General features: G+C 36.9%; 2 protein-coding genes across 3 annotated transcripts in view; both read left to right on the top strand.

The window, feature by feature from the left end:
* The window catches only part of GABARAPL1 (GABA type A receptor associated protein like 1), a 60058-nt gene extending 54478 nt beyond the window's left edge, over positions 1-5580 (top strand). The window contains exons 6-7 of one of the 2 annotated variants that reach the window (XR_012125551.1): positions 4187-4276; positions 5537-5571. The gene's annotated coding sequence lies outside the window, so the exon portion shown is untranslated. Of the gene's footprint in view, positions 1-4186; positions 4277-5536 lie in introns of both variants that reach the window. The other variant, XR_012125553.1, reaches the window with a different exon arrangement.
* LOC140846456 (natural killer cells antigen CD94-like) lies at positions 4187-9703 on the top strand. The gene is made up of 6 exons (XM_073222834.1): positions 4187-4276; positions 5537-5629; positions 5772-5834; positions 7355-7506; positions 8368-8471; positions 9254-9703. Exons 1-6 carry the CDS (start codon positions 4270-4272, stop codon positions 9372-9374), a joined length of 540 nt encoding a protein of 179 aa, XP_073078935.1. The 5' UTR covers positions 4187-4269; the 3' UTR covers positions 9375-9703.
* The last annotated feature ends 10044 nt before the right edge of the window (positions 9704-19747 follow it).

Consider the following 19747-nt stretch of genomic DNA (forward strand, 5'->3'; position numbering starts at 1 on the left):
CCTAACAGAATTTCTGATGTATTAATAAATGTCTACAGCAGTAATATAGTGGGATGCCAAAATACTTCACTGGAATTAAATGTACTGATTCAGTTAATGTGCACTCATACACCTAATGAAACATTCACATTAAGCACAAAAATAGGCATGTAATATATGCTCAGTAAATGTTAAGATTTTTCCCTGCTGAACCAAGTCATTAAAATGAAAACTAAGAAATAAAGGAAAAGTTTCAGTCATTTATTTTGCCTTTTCTTTAACAACCATGCTTCAGAGTAACAAAATAATTGGTAATTATTCCCTAGAATATAAAAATGGAAATTATATGATGATGGTTACACAATTTACATATATGATAAACTTGCATAAAACAATACATATATGTACACACAAACACACTGAAGCAAATGAGTGCATATAAAACTGGCAAAATCTAAATAAAACCTACAGATTGTACTAATGTCAATGTCTTGGCTTTGATATTGTATTTTACTTATATATTACCATGGGGAAAACTGAGTAAAAGGTACAAGGGAGCTCACTGTACTGTATTATTTTTGCAACTTTCTGTCAACTATACTCATTTCAAAATTAAAAGTGAAAAAAGGACTCTCTTTTCCCCTCCTGGTGTGAGCCGGGAGCTCTGCCCTTTCACTTTATCTCCAAATGAAAGCTTGTACCTTGCTCTCCTAAAAAAAAAGTGAAAAGAAAAAGAGGTTAACAGAGGATGGTATATTTAGCTTCTTGGTATCAGCCCTAGGTATCTTCATTTCCGTTTCCTTCTTATGTCTCAGCCACATTAATGGTTCTCTCACCAAACTCAAATGCTGTTTATTCAATAACAAAAGGTGCAACCACATCAGAAATGGTAAATTCAGAGATGGTGGAAGTGCTAAATGTTTTCATATCAAAGTTCATGGAAGTCATTGCTCATCTGTTATAAAATTATTTCTTGCTGAATCTGGACATGAAGGTTTCTCAACACAACACACCCAAAAAGGGACTCTAATTAATTACAATTGGTGCAGGAGAGATTCACTCTGATCTTTTCATGGTGCTTCAAAGTGAACTTGCACCTGTAGATCAATGGTAGGCTTATTCATAAAGACCTATCTTAAGAAAACAAAATCAAAACCAAACAAAAAATATTGAAAGGTATCAACAATTTACCAAAGTTCATCCTCCCAGAAACTTAGCACTTCAAATTTCCTTTAGATAATCTTTACTATTCATTTTCCAAATAGTAAAGTTGACCCCACCCCCATATTTAAACTGGGGCCCAGTTGATTTAAACAATTGATGTGTCTTATCCACCAGCCAAAGTAATTGCTGTTAGCCTAGTCAGCTTCAATAAGATGGAGTTCTTGGGTGACTCTCACAAGATCTTGAAGAAAATAAGCTACACAAAAGTTTGTTATATTGTTCCAGTTATATAAATTTCAAGAACAGGCAAAACTAAAACTATAGTTCACATTACAGGCCAAAATGCTGTTAGCAGTCAAGATGTTGGTAATACCTGGAAGGAGAGAGGGAGTAGTAACTGTAAGTTTAAATGAGGAAAGATTTTAGGGGTGCTGGAAATGTTTATTTTTTGTGGTGGTGGTTACATAGACATTGCCTCATAATTATTGTTTCATGCTTTTATTTTTAATTTGCACATTATATTTTACAAAAGTGAGAAAAGAATGTGTTTAATTTTTTCTCTTATTTAGGTTTGGATTTGAGGCATATCTGTAATCTATTTCTCACGTTACAGTAAAAACCACAGTTCCGTATTTCCAAGTCCTATTTACCCTGTAGGATCAGGCTCAAATTTCAAATTTAATGAGTCTCTTCTTCATTTCTTTCTGAAGCCATCTCTTCCTCCTCCATGACTCTGTTCTGCTCCACAGTGGATTGGGAACAGATTCAAGTGTTAGCACCTTTCTAATGAAGCAAAACTTTTGAGAAAGAGCTGGGGGTTCTGTGATAGTCAGAATTCCAGTGTATTTCAGGTCTAGAGTAGAGGTGAATCAATATTTTCTCAAATTAGGTATCACATCGTTCCCTTTGGGAGTCATTGAAAAATACTTCAAATTAAGCTGAATACTTTTAATTTCATTTTTAGACATTGAAAGGACTTTTGAGAAAAATTATCTGGGTAATACTTGTACCCTAAAATACTCATTATATAACTGATGTGAGGTACCTTAACAAATTTCATGAATAGATAAAATTCAGGTTTTTAGAAAAAAGTTACTAAAAACTCTTAGGAAAATATACAATCAATAAAAATAGATCATTATTAAACATTAAAATACAGTCACTGTCCATCAGCATAGTAAGATGCTATAGAGTCACTACTTGTCTTCTCTGTGCTATACTTGTATATCTATCCCTGTGCCCCACCTATATTATGTGTGCTAATCATAATGCCCCTTATTCCCCTTCTCCCTCCCTTCCCACCCATCCTCCCGAGTCCCTTTCCCTTTGGTAACTGTTAGTCCATTCTTGAGTTCTGTGATTCTGCTGCTATTTTGTTCCTTCAGTTTTTTCTTTGTTCTTAGACTCCACAGATGAGGGAAATCATTTGATACTTGTCTTTCTCTGCCTGGCTTATTTCACTGAGCATAATGTCCTCCAACTCCATCCAGGTTGTTGCAAATGGTAGGATTTATTTTCTTCTTATGGCAGAATAATATTCCATTGTGTAAATGTACCATATCTTCTTTATCCATTCATCTACTGATGGACACTTAGGTTGCTTCCATTTCTTGGCTGTCATAAATAGTGCTGTGATAAACATTGGACCTCATGTATTTTATAAATCATGCTTATTTCACTATCTTTAGACAGTGATATGTATCAGTATTTTATATCACATTACAATGTTTTATATATTGAAACCATTTAAAAAATATTTATGCCTCTGTATGAAGGTAATTATTTTGAAAATTTCCTGATTATTAACCTTGAGTATTTTATTAACCTTGAGTCTCCTGTTTTGAAACCGTGCTTCACACGATTGTTTCCAGATTTTCCGAGTATAAAAATAATTTGGGCCCCACTCATTAATAAATTGTATTTGCATGAAATCTGGATGAAAGAATTTTCATGTTTACATTCTCTGGTATATTTTATATTTTATACTTTAGCAATTTTGGTGGTTCAGTGAAAGCAGTCCTAAAGATGGAAAACTTCAACTTCATGGAGATTGAGAAACCAAACTATAGTCCTTTTTTGTTTTTCTTTTCTTCATTGATAAAAATACAGTAAAAATTATAATAATGAACTTATTAGTAAAATAAGGGTAATAGAGCAGCTGTACAACATTGGAGAGTCAATTTTGAAAGAAGCTTGTAAGGCTAGTGCACGAGGCACTGCAGCGTGAGCTTGGACCACCCGAGGCAGTCATAGAGCACAGGTGTGCACATGCGTGTACTTGGGGCAAAAATGAGAAGTTGCTCTCCTTCTTTCTTTTTGATCTTTGCCTTCCATAGCTGGGTTCATGAGACATGGATCAGAAGAGCAGAATGAGAGATGGAACTACCCACCAGTCTGTGCTAAAGAGAAGAAATGAAAACTAAAAATAAGTATATAGACAAAGAAAGATAGGCTTGATTTGAAATATACTGCAATGTGTATTCTGGACAGAGCCTGGGTTTCAAACTTGAGGTCTTGGTCAAGTACTTAGCTCTACTGTACTTTAGTTTTCTCATTGGTAAGATGAGCATATTAATGTATCTTCATTATTAAGCCATTTTCAGAAATAAAACAGCTAACATACGCCAAGTGCTTTGAACTGCATTGGCACAAGGTAAATAATAAATATTTTTCATTATTAAAAGAGGACAATTCTATGTGGAATTTAATTGCACTAAGTAAATTTACCTTTGGTTTACCCATATTTTCCCCTATTCTCCAAATAATTTTTAAGGTGACTTTGATATTCTAACATTCAAAAAAAAAAAACACCTCCTTCTCACCTTCTTTTGTGACAAAGTGTTCACATTACACAAAAAGAGCAAGAATTTCCTGTGTTGTGGTTCCGGAACATTTTAGAAGCTAGTGATTTTACTTTGTCTTGTTCATTCTGCGCATCCATGTCTCACCATAGAAGACTCAAGAGCATTGTTTAAGTGCACAATTTTTGTTTTTCTTTCCTTTTAAAAAAAATTTCTTCATACACAACTTTTGGATTCTTTAGCCTCGAGCTCAGCTCTGTGACCCACCATTCTTGAACAAGACACAGAGTGTCTTACCTGCGTCAGCACTGGACCAACACTTCCCATGGCAGGTATGTGCAGCCCAGATCATAAAATCAATACATGAAAATAACCAGAAAAGGTATATCTACGGGATATGGCTAATTCCAAGGTAGTCCTTTAACAAAGAAGCGGGCATTTTTAGACTTCCCACATGTCAGCACTTTCCATTTCTGACTTTATGCTGCAAATGAAAAGTGATTTTGTGAAGCTTTACCAATAGGCTTAAAGTGGCTTCTGACAGGGAGGGTTAGCTCTAAATTCTGAATGGAAAACTGAATTTCCAGTGAAATTATGAGCAGCACCATGCTAGCATAGAAATAGATAGGGAATGTTGAATATTAACAACACAATGCTTAAAGGTGTGTTTTTAAAATATTACCATTTGTGTTGTGATATCCGCAAACCACCCAGATAAACAGTTTGACACACTGGGGTGTTGCTAATGACAACACTCTTTGGGAGTATGTTAATGTTAATGTTTAATCTCCTAATAATAAATTGTTTAGGGGAAATGTCTGTAAGCAAGTCATTTTTGGTATGAGAACATGTAAAAAGTGGTTGCTTATATGTCAAAATTTAATGTACTGTGAAATGAACCCAGATCCCCAGAGTATTACCCATACATTCATTGGAGAACCTTTCTTCACACCAGATTTAGAATGCTCCTATGTGTTCTTTCCATGTGAAACGGCTACAAACCTTTGAACAGCTTGACATTTCTCAGAGCAGAGGATGCATTGAGATTAGCAGAAGGGCATATTCCTGCCAAGTAGTTTTCTGACAGTGGTAGAATGTGCTAAATGAAAGACTCTGGGACTGGCAAACTGTCATTTGATTTCTGACTTGGATACTTACCGGCTTTGATATCTTGGGAAAATATTAATGGATCCTAAGGTTTCTCACCTGCCTAATGGGAATCATATTGTGTTTTTGTTGAGAAGTAAATGTCAGTTACATAAGCCCATAAAACAGGAATTGGTGCCTGTTAGATCTCTAAGCTTCTTTGCCAAATAAAACAATAGACGGTAAATTCATTTTGCTGAGACAGAGCTGGTAAAGAAGAAAATGTGTGGGTAAATCCCACGGACGAATAAAGTATGCCACATAAAAATGTTGATTTGGGTGGAGTTTGGAATGGAGTGTGTTCATTATCCAGTGTTTTACTGGCAAGGTGATCAGGTTATCAAACCAAAGAATTTTTAAGATTCTTTCTCAAAGGTTTTGCTTTTAAGAACTTCAGCTTCTGTGTTTGTTCTTGAAGTTATCACTGGCCCTCTCTTCCTCCACAGCTTCTCAGAGCACTTCTTGGAAATTGATCACTGGTGTCTTAGGAGTAATGTGCCTTTTGTTGATGTCTACTTTGGGAATTTTGTTGAGAAATTGTAAGTTTTTCTAGGCAAGTCTATGTAAAGATCAAAGTTATGATGAAACCATTTAATAGTAAAAGTTTCATTTTACGAATGTGTAATATATTATTTCAAAAACCTGTGTCTAATAAAGTAAATTTCTGATCATTTCCTATAGCATTCACTAAAAAAAGTATTCAGCCAACATTGTCTCCAGGATCCACCATAGGTCTCCAGGGAGGTAGGTTCCATATTTTGGAAAATCTTAGAGTTGGTAGGGAATGAAATAGACAACTTTTTGCTTTTCTCACATAAAAGCATGATGGCATATTACACTTGGTAATATAAGTTTGCCTACTAATTGTGGGCTAGGCACATTTCATTGTTCTCTAATATAAAAATTATTAAATTGCCTAGACTGAGCATCATTTATATGTTTAAGTAAAAAGAAAAATGTTAGCAGAAGTGACATATATTTCCTGTATGAGTGCTCATGTTTATGTAACAAATCAAAAATAAATTGCCATAAACATATTACAGGGAATCCTAATAAGCTGTTTGCTTATAACCCCTACTTTTATATCTCCTTTATCTTTGCTTTTTCTTCTTCTATGACTCAGAATATAGTGCAGAGATTTCTGCAGTTCTAAACCCTATTAATCCAATGAAAGCCAGCTCTAAATCCAGATTCTAATATATATTTTTTTCAAATGCTATCCAAGTTTTCTTACCATCTTCTGTAATTATATGGAACTTCATTTATCTCTTTTTCCTTGACATTTTTCCAGCTTTATTGATACATAATTGACATATATTTTGTAAGTTTAAGGTGTACAAGTTGATATGATGCACATATATTGCAATATGATTAGCTAACCACACCATTAGCTAACCCTTCCATCATGTCACATAATTACCTTTTCTTTTGCAGTGAGAACATTTAAGATCTACTCTCTTAGCAAATTTTTAGTGTATAAAACAGTGTTGTTAACTATACCCTCAATGCTGTGCATCAGATCCCCAGAACTTACTGATCTTCTTCTAATTGGAAGTTTAACCCTTTGACCTACATCTTCCCACTTGCCCCACCTCCAGCCCCTGCTAATCGCCACTCTACTCAACAACCTGGTATCCTTCATGTGGCAAAGATATGAGTGTTTGCCATGTGTCATGAGCTTTATCACCAAGGATAGTAAATATTTAAAACTCTATCACTGGGAAACCACATGACCAGATTTCCAGCTAATTGTTTTTATTCATCTTCATTTTGAAAATAAAAATATCCTAAAAACATATTAGAATTCTCCCAATGTACCGTGTATTTTCTGACTGAAGAAATATGTTAAAATACTCGCCTTTAAATATCTCTTTCATCTAGTTCATTCCTGTTTACCCAGTAGAGCTCAAATTTGGGTCACTTCCCCAAAAAGGCTTTTCCAACCACCTCACATTACACTCTTTTATACAATGTTTTGACCGAATTTCTTGTGTATGCACACCCAAATTACCATTAACTATAATTAATAAGTGATTGGAAACAATACAATTCTGACTCTACTCTACAATATAATTCCCAAGAAGAAAAACACCATGTCTGACTTGGTCATGTGAGTATCCCCTGAACTGTGGTATAGGTAGTAGAGTCTCAAAGAATATTTCATAGAAAAAAATGAATAAATAACAAATAATTTTTGAATGGGTGAATAGCATTGAAAAATAGAATCTCAATGTCAACAGTCATGTTTTATTTTTTTCTCTTAGGCTCTGGCTGCTGTTCTTGCCATGAAAAGTGGATTGGGTACCAGTGTAACTGTTACTTCATTTCTAATGAATTAAAAAGTTGGGCAGAAAGTAGGAATTTCTGTTCTTCTCAGAATTCCAGTTTACTTCAGATGCAAAATGAAGATGAATTGGCATGTATTCAACTCTGGTTTCTTACATTTTCTTTGACCTATTGGTCAAAGAAAAATAGGCAAATATACTAAGTAAGCTGACTACTTTTTCATGCCTTCAATCAGATAGTAAATGGATGGTTATATGTGAATGAACCATTTATTGATTTCCTATACTTTGAAATAACCATTGTAAAATGTACATGAACTTTCTCAAAGATTTGTAGTCGAGGGATAAAAAATCATGATAGGTGCCAGATAAAGTACAAAAAACTTTTTAGAGAGAATTAAAAGATGAGATAATAGGTCATCATTTTTATTCAAAGAACCAACCAAACAACCTTGTAATTGTTAGTTCTTTAATTGAATTTACTATTTCTTTTGTAATTACATATCTTTTGTTATCACTCTGGGATATAACGTGGAATGAAAATGGAGAGTCTGATCACAAAAATTACCTAATTCTTAAGAAAAGGTGAAAAATTTATTGAGCTGCATGCATGCTAAGTATAGGATGAGTATGTTATATCCATGAAATCTGTCACTCAAGACACTCAAGATTCTGATTTAGGATCAAATTTGATCGGCGATCTCCTGTGATGGAAGGGTTTCAAGAAATCTCCAGCTTCCTTTATACCATTTTTCATTCCTTGAAGGAATGATATTTTGTGGCATCTTTTTCTCTATTAATGGATGGGCCTGGTAAGTGAAAAAAAATATGAAGGAAGTGACCATACATACCTCTTCAGCTAGACGTTAAAATGATTTCAGTTCATGTGATTGAAAGGCTGAATCTGATGCTGACACTGGCTTTCTTACAAGTACATTATTCCCAGAGTAGATTCCGATGAAATTAATCAGTTTGTTTCTGTTTCCAAGCAGCATTTTATGAACTCCAGTAAATATTTTTACTGGATTGGACTCCATTACAGTGAAGAACATAGCGTCTGGGTGTGGGAGAATGGCTCTGCTCTATCCCGAGATCTGTAAGTTTCCAGCAGTCAAGGTCTTCTCTGTTCTTTATAAGTTTTCCTGTGATTCTCGCCAGACAATGTACCGTCAAGAAGCACTAGATAGGAACCTGCCCTAGAGCATGAGAACAGAGTAAAGAGAATAGATACAACAGAGTGATGATTTTAGTCCCATCTAGAACAGCAAAGTTTATGCTCAAGTGACATGAAGTTAGTGTACTTCTGACCATAAAGGTGCCAAAGACATATGATTTTCTCTGCATTAGTGTAAACACTTGGACATGTATATACAGATACTCACATTCCTGGAAGTGGTCCAGGGAAAACTGTAAAGAAATCCATTATTTTCTCAGTATCCTCCCGTATTTCAAATATGCTGGAGTTATTCCTATATGTTTATTTATAATCTTTGAGTCTCATTTTCCTTCATAAACATGGGATTAGCATCATCATATAATGACAAATTTTATGCTCTGATTTGTATCCCTAGCCTAAATTAGTCCATCTTTAAACCAAATAGAAGCAAAGTATATCATATTGCAAAACCATTAATATTGATAGCAAAATTTTTAAAAATCCCTGGCTTCAATGCTCTTGACTATTGAGGTAATAACTTGAGTTATGAAATACTGTGCTCTGAAATTGTGAAAGCATGGCTACTTAATGAAAGCACTACAACTAAACAAGTTAATTTCTCATTCAAATGCTTTTAAAGGTTCTATTGCTTAATAAAAAAAAAAACCATCCCTGAACATTCTTATTTCCTTTTCAATACAACAATTTATTTTTCATTACAGATCTCTATTGTTTCGAACTGTAAATACAAAGAACTGCATCACATATAGCGCAAGCAAAGACGTTTTGGGTGAACCCTGCAAAAAAGAGCATCGTTTTATCTGTAAGCAACAGCTTTTTTAAGATGTTTCCAGGTGCGAGAGGGGTGCAATGAAGGTCCAGTAGTAATAAGAATGTACCTTTGCTTCTTACAGTATAGCTAATTATCTACTGCTGGGTTCTGTAAAATGTTTCAAACTGTGTCTTATACAATTTTCATACATTTGAAACCACGAGTTTTAAAGTTGATGAAGTTTGTACACCTACATCTGAAATTATAAAGCATCATCAAAAGAATGTCATTAATGTTGATTTAATGCATGTGTTCACTAGTGAGTTTAGCATATTTGTATGCATCTATTTTTATACACTTTCTCTGCAGAAATTCAAATAAAACAATTCACACCAAATAATATGTATCAACATCATTTTATCTCTTGGTATAGCATGTTGAATTGGGAAATCCCATCTTTGTCTCACTTTTCTGGAGTTAATTCTTTCTGGATATTTATATAGCTGTGTGTTTTCATGTAGACTTGAAAGTACAACATTACAGTTTCCTAATGTGCATCATCCACCTTCAGAGGGGAACACATTTGTGTATCTTCTCTTGATACTCCTGAGTTCTGTAGAACAACTGCCAGTCTTTGGGCAAAGATATGGTTCCTGTGTAATTGCTTTCTGATTTTGAAAGGATAAAGGGAAACGACCCAGATTACATAAGTTTACAAGACATTTCTTTACTCCACAGATTTCAGATTTTTCTTGCCTTATGCTTAACCATCAGAAAAAATTCACTTAGACGTGCACGGAAGATCTTAATCTCTAATCAACCCCACAGCCCTTTTCCTAAAACTTATGTGTCAAATATTGAACATTCCTCACCTCCTCCCGCTCCCTTTTTTTGTGAGAGAGGGGACGCCGCAAGTTATCGAGGGGTTTCCGAGTGTGTCGAAGAAGGGACGGGAATACAGTGAGCTCCAATGCCTGTGAGCTGGATGGGTTTTTCCCGACCTTACAGATATCAAAAGCCACTTCTCTTTTTTTAACTGTTGCTTATACATCTTAAGAAATCTATATTGACATCTCTATTTGCTTTAGTTTTATATTTCAACTAAATGATACTTAAGAACGCCAAATTGATTCTTAATATATCAAGAGCCAGGAAGAGGAAAGGATCTTGTTTATTTCTCAAAATGTGAATATAAAGAACTACAAACTGAACTCTTCACATGTTTTGACCACAAGCCATGCTGGCAGTCAGAGCCAGGCCATCAGCGGATGCGTTCTCTGGGCAGCAGACACGGAAACTGGGTTAACAGATGTGTACACAATCTCCTTTCTCAGTAACAGCACAAACTGGAGCAGGGCAGAGAAAGAGTGCAAAGAGGTGCCTGCAGGCCTCCCCAGTCCCTAGAGGATTTCGGTCAGCCCCTAAAAATGCGTTTAGTGGAAGCTGCCTCTCAGACCACACTAACGAAGATAAACTGATTTAGGCTTCTTTCACAGAAAGACTAGGGGTGTGTTTCAGTGTGCTGCCTCTTTATTAATTTTAACTTTTTATATTAACTGTTTAATTTAATTTTCTCTCTCTTCGTTGATATTCTTAGTTTGCTCATGCATTGGTCTCCTGACCTTAGCTTTTTTTTTTTTTGATGGTTATTTTGAATTATCTGACAGGTTAATCATACAACTCCATATCATTAGTTTCCTTTCATTCACTCTCTTTGTTGGTGTCTGTACATTAGACAAAAGAGCCACTTCTCCAAGTCTTGATAAACCAGCTTCATATAGAAGACTCTCACCAACCAGCCTGGCCAGAGATCCTGGGGGTCTCTCCAACCTTTGGACTAGTTCAATCCACTCTCTCTGTGCTCAGTGGCCCCTAGTCATCTAGAGTATGCCAGTTCTTGTTTTGACCCAAGGGAGACGGAAGCCAGTTCCTCAGGAAGCTCCCATACAAGTTGGATCATCAGATGCTCTTTCCACTCTTCCCTCCCCAGAGAGAAGTTGGGAGCTGTGGGTTTTTGCCCACTCACTCTGCTGGGCCAGGAGAGGGTCTATGGTGCTATGGAAACTCCTGTCCCACGCTGTCATCTTTTTCTCACTGGTACCAGGCAATCAGACCGTGCTGGGTCTCACTGACACTCCAAGACAAGCTAGACAGAACTCAGTCCTTTGACTATCTGCCTGAAAAGTTGGGGCATTGAATATATACTCTGTTTCTCTTCCTCTCAAGGAGGAAGCTGGAGTTCTCATTCTGTGATGGACTAAGTGGAAGGGATAGTGGGGCTGTGGTGACTACCAGCCCGCACCACTGTCACGGTGCTTCATGGCCCCTAGTGGCTGCATAATGCCAAGCGCCACCAGCATTCTGAAACCGGCTACACAGAATCTAGCTGGGAATTTCCTCCTGATGCATGACATCGTGCAGGAGTAGAGATTAGGCAAGAGGATGTCTCAATTTACCAGTACTGAAGTGGATAGCTTCCACCCAGAGTGTGGGGGCTCCTCAATTTGTTTCTGAATTTCCCACAAAAGGAAGGTGTCCATGAATTATTATTGAATTGGTGTCTTTGTGATGGGAATTAGGGTTAAGGGCTTCCTATCCTGCCGTCTTGTTAATGTCATTCTGCTAACACTGTTTTCTTAGAAGTATAAATAAAAATAAACAGATTTATAATTTATGTGTATGTACCTATTTTCAGCCTCAAGTGATACAAAATAGAGATATTTATTCACTCTATTTCTAAAATACATTTAAATAAGACTTGGTTTGCAATCAAATGCAATTTAACTTTACAAAAATATTACTATGTGTAAGTGGATTCATCTCATCACTGAGAAAGCCATGCCATTGCCATTGTAGACAATGCCATAAAACATTTTCATATAGTGAACCTTCAATATTTTCTAATTTTTATGCTGAGGTTTTCTGAACCCTACTCTTTGAGATGCTTCTAGATACTATAAAGCTTATACTGACAAATATAATGTGATACTCTTCCTCTGTATGTTTTTACTTGGTTCAACATTAAAAAGAACTGCATTTTTTCAGCCATTATGGTCTACAGCTGTTTATTCAAACACTAAATACATGAAACAGAGGGGCTATAAGAAGGCAAAAGCATATACAGAGAATAAAATCATCTCAGGTAAACATTTCAGAATGTTATTCACTGAGAATTTATGAATCTTCCATACAAGTTTTTACTAGTTAAGTGTATGAAATAGATTTCAGAGTAAGGATCTAAAAGAGAGGGCACATTAATAAATATACTAGCTAAACTCCCATGTTCACATTGCAAACATGGTCACCTGATTCCAAATATTCCCCCATCTCTCCCCAATCCATAAAATCAATAAAGAAAGCAAATCAAACCACACAAGACCCATGTCTTTTCAACATCTCCAGAGACACATAGTTCTCACAACCTTCAAATTTTCTGTACGTAGATAAAATAAATTTTAACAGAGCCTTTGCTCCAGCCCATTACCTAAGGCCTGTGGTACAGGGGAGAGGGGTTAGTCCTTGTAATACTCTACGAAAAAGAAAGGAAGAGAGGGCATAGATCAAGCACAGACACAATCAATCCAGGAGGATAAAACTGTAATAATAAATTCCAAAATGCCTGATACGGTCTGGGATTTGGTAGTTTGTAACACTGGAAAAGGGGTTTGCAATGTAAGACAAATGAGAAACCTGGAAAAGCATTTTTTCCTGTGGAAGAGGCAGATATTAAAGAAGGGGTGGTGTGTCTTTTACATGGGAGTATGAAAGTAAAGAAATAATTTGAAGGATTTAAGGATCCTGAAGAAATGAAAGAGAAAAAAGATATGCCTTCGCCTCCCTCTCCTCCAGTCAACCCCATCCACAAAGGAAACTGCACAGAAAGGGCAGAACTGACAGAAGAGGGAGCTCTCCAACCAGGCAGCTTGACCATGAAATCAGCGGGAATAGAAAAAACGAAATCCATTTATATAAAATCCCTTTAACAATTCAAGGATGTGAATACAGTATTTTCGACCTACAAAATGTTACCCACCTAAAAAAGGAAACAGCCACAGACTGAAGAAACTATAACACAACACTGCAAATTAGATTAGATATCCTTACACTGTGATGAAAAGAACAGGAATGGAAAAAAAGCTGAAATGAAGCAGGGATGGATTGAGCTCAAGAAATTAATGCAATGCTAAAAGTAAAAAGATAAATATTGATAAGGCAAAGAAAGCTGGGGTTGGAATCGTGACACAAATATGTTACTATGGAGATTAAATTTATCCAGTAACACATTAATAAAAGGTGTAGGAAATGACAGAAAATTTGGACAAAAAATAAGTTATAGATGATCCAAATAATATAGTGTGGTAGATATTTTGGATATATGTTAATTACTACAAACTGATAAGGGAAAATATGATTTCTTTACAAATGCACCTGAAATATCCACAAAAATTGAATATATAAAACTCTTGAAGAAAAATAAAATGTAAGGGTACTACCTTAACTGTAGTTTATAAATATAAAGTTTATAAATATACTTATGTATGTATATGTATATGTATATATGCATATGTATGTAGGTATGTGTGAGTATTCTAAAACCAGAATTTTACTTTGCAGAAAATATTGAGGTAGTCCATTAGAGTCAGGAAAATGGCATCGTGCCAATTACCTCCACTACTTACTAACATTGTTCTGGTGTTGTTAGCCAATGTAACTAGGCCAGAAAAAATGAATAGAAAGATAAAAATGGGGGAAAAATGCTGTATTTGTATGTGTATGATAATATATCTAACAGTCAAGATAAGCCTAAATTTAATAATAAGAAATTCAGTATGTTAGCAAATTGTAAAATTCATATGTAAAATACATAGCTTTCATCTACTCAATAAAACCAGTTACAAGACATATTGGATGAAAAGCCTTATTTACAGTAATAAATATGATGGAATATTTGGAAATAAACTGAAAAAGGTCTATTCCAAGTTTGTACGAAAAAACGTAAAACATTCCTGGAAGATGAAAAATAGACTTTTAAGCAAGTAAAAACATCTTCTGATTTGGGTCAGAACCTTTTAAGTCAGTTTATAAATTTGAAGTGATCCCATTAAAAATCCGATGATGACAGATCTGGGCACTGAAGTTCATATAGAAAAATAAACACAGGATATGTAGACTGCAAAAGCATAACCACAATGAACAATTAGACCTACTAATTATTAAAACACACCTCAAAAACTTTCAGTTAAAATAATGTGGTTAGTAATGACCACAAATAGACCAAAGGCATAGAATGAAAAGACTATAAATAGTCTCAACTACATATAGAAATTTAGATTATGAAAAAAAGTGGTAACTAATAAATGTAATAAATCATGGGCTTTTAAATAGATATTGTCTGGACAACTGGATAGCCATCTGAAAAAGGTTAAAACTAGATATATTCCTCAAACCATATAGAGGAATAAACTACAAAATATAAAGAAACCATACAAATACTAGAAGAAAACTTGGTGTATTTCTTTATGACTTGAGTAGAGGCTTTCTAATTATACTTAAAGCTTAGATGCAATACATGTAAAACTTGAAAAATATGGCTATCTAAATTTATTTTAATTTGCATAGCAAAAAATACCAAAAGCAAAGTCAAAATAGACATGAAAAACTTTGAAAAGTATTTATAATATATATTACAAATAAAGGACTATACCCTTAATATACAAACAATGTTTATAATTCAGACAAAAGAACAAAATTTCTCTAGGAAAAAATGGCAAAGCTTTCAAAGAGTTATTTCACATGAAAAGATATAAAAATGGCCCTTAAACTAAGAAAATCGACTGCAATCATCATAAGAAAAATTCAGACTAAAATTACAATGAGGTTCTATTTCTCATCTGTCAAAAATTCAGAAGTTTGATGAAGTTGAGGGGAAATAGACATTTGCATACATTGCTGGTAGGAATGCTGAATGTCACATGTCCATGGAGAGAATTTCTTCCCCCTCCCCTTCCCTCCTATTCCCTCCTCTCCCTTCCCTTCCCCTCCTCTCCTCCCCCTTCCCTCCTCTCCCTTCCCTTCCCCTCCTCTCCCTTCCCTTCCCCTCCTCTCCTCTCTCTTTCCTCATCTCCCCTCTTCCCTCCACTGCTCCCTCCCTTCCTCTGCCCTCCTCTCCTCTCCTTTTCATAGCCAAATGACTATGCATCAAATAAATGACCTAAAGACTAAAATATACCTTCATATATTCATTATGTGGACCTGAGAGCTTTGTGAATTCTTCCCCACTGGTTCCCACTTTTAAGACCTCCATCACTTGAGTTCTCACCTTAACTCTTATGTCCCTCGCTTCCTCTGCTTTTTTCAGATGGCTCCATTACGACTGATTTTTCTGCAGCTTATATTAAAATCATGGTGTGAAAAAGTGTAAGTTATTCTAGAACACTCCTTATGAAAATCAAAGAGTCTTTCAGGTTTTCTTTCACCAATATATAACATATTTTTATTTCATGTGTTTCCTGAAAGCTGAACCTAATTTCTTGTGGCATTTTCTAAACCCCCTCCAGAACCCACCATAACCATTTAGGAATATAGGTTCCAATATCTGCAAACCCAAGTGGTTGGTTTAATCTGAAAATGGAGGGTTTCGTGTACTTTACCACTCAGGAGTGTGAGAGAATATAACATAGTAATAAAAGTGCCCTTTTCTGATTGTAGAACCATTTAATTCCAATGTTCTCTAATGTCAGGATAATGTAGCAAGCGTTTAACCTCTGTATGTTAAATGAATAACAGAAATAAGAGCTTGATACGATAGGTTTGTCCTCCCTGTGTGTGTATGATTATGTAACAAATTACAAATTAAATGCCATGAGTATTACCTTGAATTCTGATAACCTGCCTGTGAGTGCGCACTGCTTTCACCTTCCTAACTTCTCCCTTGCTCCTGCTATTAACTACTTGACTCAGGGAAGAGTACAAATATTTGGGCATCTCTAAGTATTCTTCTGTAAGATCCAACTCAAACTCCAGTTGCTATGAGTCTTTCCTTCCTGAATGCATCCTGAAATTGTCCCACACTTCTCATGACCCATAGTGCTTCTTTCATTATGGACTCAGCAATTTCAGCACCATTCTTTCGGCAAACAGGCAAGTCCTTACCATATGCTGATTTGTAGGCGCTAAGGCAAGAAGAGAGTAAGACACCATGACCACCACCACATGTCATCAGACTTTAAACTGATCTTGTTTTAATCTGTCAACCTTTGGGGGGAAAGTAAAACCACTTTCTGAACATCTATCCAAATTCTGCCACTGAACTACCTAGTTATGGATGCACAAATAAATTAATTTTCTTAATTTAAGACTAAAAATAAATTCCTCCATGAAACAAGGTTCTTTTCCTGGCTCAGGAAATGTGCAGATGCTATTTCTCTTGCCTGCTAAGCTTTTCCGATTTACTTCCCCCTCTAGGAAACTCCTATTTGCCCTGAAGAGCTCATCTTATAGGTCATGTCCTAAAAAGGAAGCTTTCTGAGCTTTGCAAGTTTGTTTTTATGTCTGGCTGGGACAGGGACCATGTGCTTAGATAATGTAGGATGAGGGCCTCTGGAAAAAACAAAGCAAGATAATCCATTGTGGGATTTGCTTTGGCCTGCTGGGGGGCCCAGCTTGTTTTTCTGACTTTGCCCAGGTACTGCTTTTCTTCCTCCAGCCCTAAACAAATGATTTGCAACTTGGGCAATGTAGCAAGCAAGCAAGTGCAAAACAACATAGTAAAATCAGGAAGGATTCCATCTTGAAAATTAGATTGCATTTTAAAACCTAATTTGTTATTAACATACTCTTTAGCAAACAGACAAAAACTCAGCTCACCTTGGGAGCAAAGCAGGCAGCCTTGAGTGATATGCTTCCAGACCAGGAAGCTGCTATCCTGGGAGGAAATCAGAGCAGTAAAATTTTTGTAAATAACCAGGAAAACTAATAAGAAACTTAGTGTTTCTTCAAAGGTAAACATTTTGGGACCACTTAGCAGGCGTACATCCCTAGCCCTTTGTCTCTCAACCGCCTATAAAACCCCTAGACAATGCACCACCCCAGGGCACTCTTGTCCCCTCCTGGCCTGAGGCAGGAGCTCTGTCCTCTCGCTTTCTCTCTAAATAAAAGCCTCTCCTTTGCTCTCCTGCCTTGAGTGTTTGCAAAGTTCATTCTTCAGCTCCGCGAACACGAACCCCGGCATCATGGTCAGTACAGCCCACATCCAGAAGCACTGCCATAAAGAGAAAATATCTAAACCATGAGATTACAGAAAATGAAATAAGTGGAAAAGGAAAACTTTTAGCCCCTCCCAGAAATAACACGTTTATGCTCAAGTGTCATGGAAGTAAACAGTCCCCTATCCATAAAATAACTTTCAGCACATAATTTTATGTCTAAACACTTTTTGGCCTTTTGCCTTGGTATAGACATAGGGACATACACACTGTCTCTGAGCCACCGACTTTGGCAGGCACAAGAAACTTACAAACCACTGTTCATTATTCCAGTGGAGGCTCACATTCTTAGGACTCACACTTTTCAAAGATTTCAAGCTTTTTTTCCATATATTTGAAATCTTTGAATTACAATTCTAGTAATAACTGGTTATTTAACACATTCTGAATGGAGATTCAGACATTCTTTCTACTTAGAACTGAAAATGCATACAACAGTTTGTAAATATATATTATCTGTGATACTGTGAAGTACTAAGAAATGTATATCTGGTCTTGCTCCCTGGTTCTTGACACAGAGTTCCTAAAACCTTTGTAATTTCCTGAGTGATGAGAGTGAAAGAGCATCTTCCATTATTCCATAATAAACCGCTTTCAACCATATCTGAATTTACACTAATGAAGTGACTTGTGATTCGCTTGCAACAGGCAGGGACAAAGTAGGGTCTTAGTCACCTCAACAAAGCAGCCCACAAAGAATCAACAGAAGCCTGAGCCTCCACAAATTTTTGCTGATGACCCAGAGGAAGAGCCAATCTTGTCCCCACCTTATGCGACCCCAGGACTGTCAGCACCTAGCCCCCTGGTCCCAGAAACCCTGCCACTATCAGCCTCCCTGCCAACTCCAGAACCAGTGGATCCACTCGCCCCCAGACCAGCAGCCAGACTGTGCCCTCGGCTAGGAGCAGGCGCCCTTCAGATGCCGGTGCGAGACGGGGGAGCCTGAAAGGTGTAATGAAGATGGGACCATCCAGAGTCCGGTCCTTGTCAGTCTGAGTCTGTTCCTGCCAGACTAATGGGCCTTTGCTCCTCCCGGCAGCGACTGGGCTGTGGGGCTTTGTCTTGGTTGGGACATTCGTTTTTCCAAGGCCCCTTCTCATCATGGTAAGCACATTGGTCCCTGGCTAGGGGTGTCCTAGGCTTTGCCCCCCTTGGCGGCCAGCTTTTCTCTGCCTTTTGGTCATCTCTCTGTCTTTCAGGGCAGCTGACAGAGACTGTCCTGGTTGTTGAGTGATTGAAGATACTTGGGTCATGTTCATAGGCTTTTGGGACCTGGCTTTGACCGCCTGGAGGAAGGCATCCTATATCGGCGGATCTGGTGCTGTCCCTCAAGGGTGTGAAGTCCCGCTCGGGGTGCTACTCAGGGACAGCGATTTCAGCCCATGCACCCCAAGGACCCTGGATGCCTCCTCTCTTCCGTTGTGAACAGGGTGCAGAGAAGCTGTTGGCAGTCTTTCCAGGCTGGCTGATGGGTTTGGAAGAGGGATTTCATGAGATCAACCAGGGCTTATGGCTTTTCCGATGACAGGGTGCTGTGTTTTTAATTGAGGTGGTTAGTCATGGAGAAGGGTTGATAGTAAAGTATGGACACAAGAGCACCTATATTCAAATCCCACCTCAGAATTTATTCACTCTATGTCCTTAGGAAAATTAATTCCTTTTGCAAATAGTACCTACCTTATATAGTTTTTGAGGAGATTAATTGATAGGATCCATATAAAGTGCTTAGGGCAGTTCTTGGCACATAGTTAAGTCCTGGTAAAGTGTCAATTACTGGCTGCCTTGACACAGGCTTTTAGTTTGGCAGTAACCTCTGTTCTGAGGAGTCTGATCGTTGTTCTGTGACTGCCTTGCTCTGTTTGAGCTGCAGTGAAACGTTCTAGAGAATGAGCTGTGATGCTCACTTGGCTCCCAGTCACCGTGCACATCATTTATGTATGAAGTTCTAGACACAGAGACTCTGTTTGGTGCCAGTTGGGTTGTAATTAAAACCACTGCAGTTCTTGAAGTTTCATGGTAATACTGGGATTATAAATGGATTGTCCTAATTTTAGACTTTCTAATCAATTTATTTAATTATTGATAGAAAAACCCTACAATTAAAAATTCTTCCACAGCACTCATACCCCTAAGAATACATCACTCGGGGATCTGCAAGTCCAGTTTGAGAACCATTCTAG

Source organism: Manis javanica, chromosome 15 (assembly GCF_040802235.1).
Source record: "Manis javanica isolate MJ-LG chromosome 15, MJ_LKY, whole genome shotgun sequence".
Classification (NCBI taxonomy): domain Eukaryota; kingdom Metazoa; phylum Chordata; class Mammalia; order Pholidota; family Manidae; genus Manis; species Manis javanica.